Here is a 7,877-nt window from a genome sequence, read left to right as displayed (position 1 = left end):
CCAGTGTTTTCTCTCTGCTTTTGGTAAAATAAATATTTAAATTTAAGGTATTGTCTCCTTCCTTTCCATCAACCCACTCGGGTGAGGTGAAGGAGGAGGAATGCAGGTGAAAATCCTTACCTCAACAATATTTATATAGAACCAAGTCACAACAAAAGTTGTCTCAGGGCACTGTACAAAAACATGCACATACATTAAAAAAGCCAATTAGTAAAAGTTATCTATCTAAGGAAGCCAGCAGATTGCATTGATTCTTCACTTTGTCACAGTCTCACATCCTGAGCAAAACACTGGCAACAGTGGAAAGGAAAAACTCAGTTTTATTAGGAAGAAACCTCCAGCAGAACCACGCTCAGGACAAGCGGCCATCTGCTTCAACCGGTTGGGGTTTGAGAAGACAGGAAAGAAATAAAGACAAACACAGAATGACTGGTCCAGGTGTAGTTTCTACTAGACAAAGAAAAACACGTTAATGATAAAAAATAATTACAGTAGAGCAAGTAAAACAGTAGCAGAGTGAGGAAAATTGGTCAATTTATCCTCTAGCAGTCTAAACATAAAGATTAATACTTGATGTGTTGATCACCGGGCGAGGGTGCGCTCGCCAACAGTGACGCCCCTGCGCGAAGGCCCCGTGTGGCGTTGCGTTGCGTGGTCGTGCACTTCCCTATTTTTGTAACTTGGCGCGGACCGCCCGCGCTCCATTCAAAATGGATGATTTTGGTGCTCTAGCGCAGCTGGTTCGCCTGTATCAGCATTTATATGATCCCTCTATGAGAGATCACAAAGATAATGAAACGGCTCTAAACTCACGGAAGAATACTGCTGCACTCGATAAAAAGGAGTGTTTATAGACCACAGAGCAAAGAAACTAGTCCTATGATGGGCAAATCAAAACTAATAATACAATACAGCTAACTATCTTTAAAATCTCATTTATGTAATCAACATTTTATTTGAAGCAAATAAATTAATGAAACTCAAACTGAATGCTTTAAGTTTAACCATCTCTGTATCACAGCCAGAAACACAATAGCTCTTCCTCCTGAAAATGTGCAGACATATTTGGTGTGACAGCCGTCTGGTCGGTTTGCTCCCTTTTTTTTTTTCATTGCATTTCCATTGATTATGTAGTGTACCGCCCACTGTCTTTTTGGAGAATACTGCACTGACATAAGCATCAGGTATAAACGCCTACACTGCTCGCTTGGGCCCTGCACGACACTACAAAGCGCAACTATAACTGAGCCTTAAGGGATAGGTCAGGAAACCCAACCCAACCCTAACTATAAGATTAGACTTAAGACTTTCCTTTTTGACCAATTTTAAAAGTAGACAGTTTGTCAGCCTCACAGACAGAAACTGGAAGATGGTTTCACAAGAGAGGAGCCTGAGAACTGAAAGTTCTGCCTCTTGTTCTACTTTTGGAAAAGCTAAATAATTAAAAGAAGAAACAGACTCGATCAGTAATTAATTTAACTTCTTCTTAAATGAAGTTTGAGCCTTCAGAAATGAATGAATCACAGTTAGTAAGCACTGCAAGAAAGCCCATTACATGTTTTTAAACCTCTTGTAATATCATTGAATTTTTCTAATACAGGTCGGATTTTACTTACAGACATATAATATGCTATGCTAGATCACAGTAAAATAATGTTCTCACATGATATCTGATATGCAAATGAATAAAAAGCAAAACTGAATATATATTTGTTGTGATTCGCCCATCATAGGACTAATATTTCTTCCCTCTGTGGTCTATAAACTCCTTTTTTATCGGCTGCAGCAGTAATCTCCTTCCGTGAGTTTTGAACCGTTCGATTATCTTTGAGATCTCTCATAGAGGGATCATATAAATGCAGGCGAACCAGCTCTGCTAGAGCAGCAAAATCGTCCATTTTGAACAGAGTGTGGTGCGCGTGGTCCGCTCCAAGTTACAAAAGGTGCACGACGCGATACCACGCGGGGCCTTCGCGTAGGGGCGGGGACAGCGCGATTGCGTCACTGTTGACGTGCGCACCCTAGCACGGTGAGGTAGATAAAGGTAGCAGTTTTGGGGGTGCGGGTGGAAAAAAAAACGTGTATAAAAGATGACGTATTTATAACTAACAAGCGGAGCAGTATGACGGTTTGCCTGCAGTATTACAGAAAATCTATATAACTATAACACTATATACGAATTATTGATCAACGCCATAAACGTACACTTGTCAAATATCTGAAAGAATGGAATAAACGGTAAATTTCCTGTTTGCTGCTACAGTCCCAACATCTTTCTGCAGAGCATAATCCAGAACTTGATATATTTCCTTACATAAACTCTTGCTTTAATCGTTGCTAGTTAAGCACAGGGAGGATTTCAGCACTGTGGCTAATAATCAACGTAAATACAAATTCCAGCCTGAACAGGTGTACTTACATTACAAGAACGCACACAGGGCTCATCCACACAGCAATAACCAGGAATTGGCAGCAGATGGCAATTCCTGTTCCTGTGAAAGCGGCTCTCACAGCACACCGATGGGCAGAAAACAGCTCACTAGGCTGAGTGAGAAGAACTACAAAACAAAGATGTAGTACCAGACGAGGGTACAGACTTTTAACAAGTATATTTGACTGAATCTTAGGCATCCCCAAATCATTGCTCCTAATAAATCTCCCTGTTTGAAGGTGTCTGTAATTTTATTCAGGGTAACTGGAAGGTAAGTCAGTTAAAAGATTAGTAAGTAGGTGTTTGATGACATCTTTGTATCCAGGGAAAAAAAACAGGAATAAGGATTGTTGTGGAATTTTCTTTACCAAAGAGGACAACGAAGAGTTTTGTCTTAGGATAATTTATTTAAGCTATATAGCTGAGATTCACTGTGCTGAGATGAGTCAACAGAGTGAGTCTGAAGCATTACAGATAGCGCCCCCTTCTTATGCCATTGTAGGATGAGGAGGGGTCGGGGGGAACAGAAGGGTCAGATAGCTGATTAAAAAGGGAAGGTAAATAAAGAACACACCCTTTATAGGTTTGTAGGCGCTTACTGGTAAATTTCCATACAGTCAGGAGGGGTCAGGGGGAAACAAAAGGACCAGATAACACATACATCTAGGCACCCTATAGGGATAAGAAAAAAGGTCTTCCTAACTAAACTAAAACATGGTGGTCACATGCAGCAAGAATCACTGAAACAGTATTTTTCCCATTACAGGATCCAAACAAAGTGATGGATGTCTGATGACATCTCACCAATGATGTACTCAATCTGGATATGACTTAATGCTGCCTGTCACATCCAATGATTATCTCCTAAAGATTGTATTAAAATCCATCCAGTGGTTCATGAGATATTTTGCTAACAGACAAAGTTAACTCCAAATAGTTAATGGTCAAAAACATATTTTGCAAAGTATTAAGGGGATCAGTATCAGCTAATACCACACCAGATTTTAGATCAATATCTGTGAACTATAGAGTTGTAGTCATTTTTGTGTTTTTAAGGTTAGTTAGCTGTGGCAGCCATTTTAAAGCTCCTTTCAGGAGTGGCAACAGTAAAGTAAAACAATAAAATTCAAAATTAATTTAAAAACTACCTATAAAGATCACACTGCAACAGTTTATCTGTAAATATTAACATTTATTTAGGAATACAATTTAGTATTGTCACTCATCGCCCCACCCAACACTTTTCACAGGTTTCTTGTGAGGATTTCGGCTTCTCAATGCAGCATTAAGCGTTGCTGGAGGACGGTAAGAACTCAAAAAGACGAACAGTTAAAACAAGCCTTAGTTGTTCTTTACATTTTTCACAGATGAAAGATAACAGGCATTGCCAAACCCATAAGCTGCACAAAAAAAACATATTTGGTTCATAATTATTTGCTTTTCCAATCATTTGCAATAAGGAGGCATTTCCAGTTGCATTGCATAAACTCATCATTTGTTAATGAAGGGATCGATGAGGAAAATTATATATTTATATATACTATATATATTTTTTTCTTTTGTCATGTTAGAGTCAAGTGATGCTTCCTTTTTATGAGAAATAACAAAATAATAAGCAAAAGCAACCAACCAGATCAAAGGTCCCATCCAATCAGAAATGCCTTAATTAGTTCATGTGTGTAACATGTTGCAGTAATGCAAAAACCTTCATCATCAACGTATCCTGCAGGACATAAAATGAAAATTATGAACAAATGCACACCAAATACAAAAACACAAATATAAAACTATTACAGAAAGTGTGTGCAAATGAACAGGTTTAATTACATAAAAAATAAAAGTTTAAGATCCGTGTAAGGCAATTAAGCCGCATTTTGGTCATTGAGTATACAACATTGTAACATTACTAAGCTACGCTTTTAGTAGGAAACACAAAGGGTAAAAAAATGTGGTAAGAAAATAGTGTTATTTTACATTTTAACTAATAAACATAAAGAGGATCCTGCCTGTTTGGTGTAAAAGTCTCCCTTTAAGGTTTCTCAAGCAAAAATTAAAATGTAACAAATATTTCCTAAAAACAAAACTCATCTAAGCATAGTGTTTTTTTAAACCTTTGTTCTTATTGTTGAGTGACAGAAAAAAAAGCTGTTTGCATCTTCATATTTTGTTAATGATGCATTTAAGTGCTTTCTAATGACACAATGTAAGTGGAGGAGCGGTTACCACAAGGGTGAAAAATAAAACAGTTTAACACAGTGGTTCTCAAACGTTTGGTGCTACTCCCCCTTAGGAGGAAGAAAAGCTGATGTGACTTTGTTTTTGAGACATATTATTTCTAGATTTCTTTTTTATTTTTTAATGTATTAACTTCCAAAATAAAAAACAAATAAGAACTGCACTTTGCCAAAAGAATAGAAACAAACTGCTCCATCAGCCTCCCATTATTCAAAAAAGAAAAAGAAACAAAGACTGAAATAAAAAAGTGCAATTATGTCTTTCAAACTATAGGATTAGAGATCAATGTGTGCACACAAACCCACCAAAATATAAATTAGATAAATATGCATGACCGTTCAATGTTATTATAGTATTAAAGGCTGCAATGAGTCTGTTTATTTTTGAAAAAAACAACAGTACAGTTTTAAAACCATCAGTCTGAGCAGCTATTGGGCAGAAATATAGCCTCTTCTAAGCATGAGTCTGACAGTACGATAACCTTGAGCAAAATATTAGGGTTTAATAGTACTACCAACTAACATTTAAAAACGGAAATGTAAATACCAATACTACTGCTGCTTAATCCTACATATTGCTTAATGATGACTATAATGTAGGTATCAATGTAAAATACTTCATTTTTGTCTTTGTTTTTTTTAATGAAATCCTTTAATTAAATGTGTATTGAATGATGTTTATTGGTACTTTATTGAGTGATTTTGTCTTTTATGTCTTATGATTTTTTTTCTTTCATTATGGTGAAATAAAAGGCAAATTGCCACATTAGTGAATAATAAATTATTCATTATTATGGTGGACTAATAAGAACCTGTGCCCCCTCCCTATGGGTGGTGCCTCACAGTTTGAGAACCACTGGTCTACTAGATGAGGTATTGCACAGATTATTCTGAATAACCTTAAAAAAGCAAAAATAAATATACAACTCATACATCATTTACTTTACACATGTAATAAGATTCTGGAAGATTTCTAGGAAATATTTTAGTGTGAGCGGCAGGTGCACGGCTGCAGGGGTCTGCTAGGGGTAGGTTCAACAAACATATTCACTAGTCCTCCCACTCATCGTCATCCTCAAAATCTTCATCTTCATCATCATCCTCGTCTTCATCTGAGGAAAGAGTGCAACAATGAGGAGCTTCAAATAGCTTTGGTGAGATTTTGAACTGCAGTAATAAAAGGATTTAATTTCTGGGTGTCTATAACAGAAATGTGCCCAGTAGATAGGAAAACGTAAATGCTATAAAGAGCTTTGATTCTTGTTTGAAACAAAACTAAACAAAAACAAGTCATGTAAAAATAGTAAACAGTTGTTTTTTTATGGAGATGGAGCCTATATGTAAATGGCCTGTTCTGATATAGCAGCTTTCAGGCTACTCAAAGCGCTTTCCAACCCAATCTGTGGTCTCATTTACCCATCCACACACACAGCACTGAATCTCTACAAAGCTAATGAAGACTAAGTACAAAAACTGTGTGTGGGTAAACTAAGTCCACACATGATTCAAGAGCTTGTAGAACCTCTTTTAGCAGCAGTAACTTACAGAAGTCATTTTCTGTAGGACTTCATCAGTTTATCGCATCATTATCATGGACTTTTTGGCCCATTCTTCTTTCCAGCATCACTTCAGTTCACTGAGGTTTGCAGACATTTGTTTCTGCTCAGCTCTCTGAAGGTCTCACCACAGCAGTTCAGTCAGGCTGAGGTTCTGGACTTTGACTGGACCTTTGCAGAACCTTGATTCTTTTCTTTTTCAGCCGTTCTGTTGTAGATTAGCTGCTGTGTTTGGGATCATTGTTCTGTTGCATCATGACCCAGTTTGGTCCAACCTTCAGCTGTTGGACAGATGGTCTCACATTTGACTCTAGACTCCTTTGGTCTACAGAGGAGTTCAAGGCTGATTCAGTGACTGCAAGGAGCTCAAACTATCAGCGCTCCACCGACAGATGGGAGGAGTTTGTAAGTGACTGATTGCTTACGTATGACTCTTTTGAATGTGAATCTCATTTTCTTTGGCTGATATTTTATCCACCATTCAAACAATGACATCTCTTTCTACTCATTTGTGTTTCTTTTTTTGTGAAGCATTTCCCATTTCAAAACACATTGCTGCCAGTTTTGCTTCCTGCTGCCTGGAACCTTTACACCCTCTCCATTTTGTTGGAACTTGCTCTAAACCTAAACCTAAAACCCATTTGGCTGGGAATAAAAAAACCTTTTTGTTCCACATTCTGCACTGAATTACCTTCTACAGGAGTTCTCATGTTGAGGCCATATTTTTTTAATCAGCTAACTCCCAACAGCTTGTAAAAGTCTAAAAACACTCTCTTAACAACAGACTCATTTCCTTATTTGCAGTAGGCTAGTGCAGGTATTAACAATTCCAAGTGTTTGATTTAAGCACCAACCTGAGGAATGGATGGCTTTGCTCCTCTTGTCCATCACTTCCATTAGGGCACTGACAATTCCTGCAGCAGGTGCTGGTGTTGGGGGGCCAGATTCTGGAAGATCTGACACCTGGAGGCACACAAAATGATTTGTACAAAAAATTACAAGCACACTCAGCACATACAGATATTTCACTTACATTTAAAAACTAAAGTTCTTAAAGTTCACTCAATTAACGTTCATAGAAAAATACAATCTAATTTTTAATTAAGCACTGTAACAAGACGCTCATTTTTAAAGACAAAAAACTGAGTTCACAAGAACAGTACAATACAAGATTTCAACAATATTTTTAAGAAAAAGGTTATTACCACAAACCTAACTGACTGGCATCTCTCCAGTCTGACTTTTCATGAGCCTTTTCAGGCCTTGGAACAATGCATGAGTGAGACGGTTGACACCAAATGTTTACATTAGGGCTGCAACTAACGATAATTTCAATAATCGATTAATTGGGCGATTATTTTCTCGATTAATCGGTCGTCTTGGAATTCATTCATTCATTCAGTCATTCATTTTGGCCCACATAAAAAAGTTATCTGTATGTAAAGGAGTAGGTTGATGTAAAACTTTTACTACTTTCTTATTTTTAAATAAATCATTATAAATTCAATTCAACATTCTCACTTTATATACTTAGCTCTCAAGCAGAAAATAACAATAGCTTATTTACCACCCGTGTTTCACATCTCTAAAAAACTTACAACTAAATCAATTAAACACACACTACAAGTACCATTAAAACAATTAATTACAAAAATA

At 37.1% G+C, this 7,877-nt stretch overlaps 1 protein-coding gene across 1 annotated transcript in view; it reads right to left on the bottom strand.

Annotated features, from left to right (window-relative positions):
• Positions 1–3,602: 3,602 nt before the first annotated feature.
• wasla (WASP like actin nucleation promoting factor a) overlaps positions 3,603–7,877 on the bottom strand; it is a 41,265-nt gene continuing 36,990 nt past the window's right edge. The window contains 2 exon segments of the mRNA XM_017435600.3: positions 3,603–5,777; positions 7,076–7,184. Of these exon segments, the coding sequence (XP_017291089.1) occupies positions 5,716–5,777; positions 7,076–7,184 (171 nt within the window). The 3' untranslated portion in view covers positions 3,603–5,715.

This window comes from Kryptolebias marmoratus, linkage group LG17 (assembly GCF_001649575.2).
Source record: "Kryptolebias marmoratus isolate JLee-2015 linkage group LG17, ASM164957v2, whole genome shotgun sequence".
Taxonomy (NCBI): domain Eukaryota; kingdom Metazoa; phylum Chordata; class Actinopteri; order Cyprinodontiformes; family Rivulidae; genus Kryptolebias; species Kryptolebias marmoratus.
This window is presented reverse-complemented; position numbering and strand designations above follow the sequence as displayed.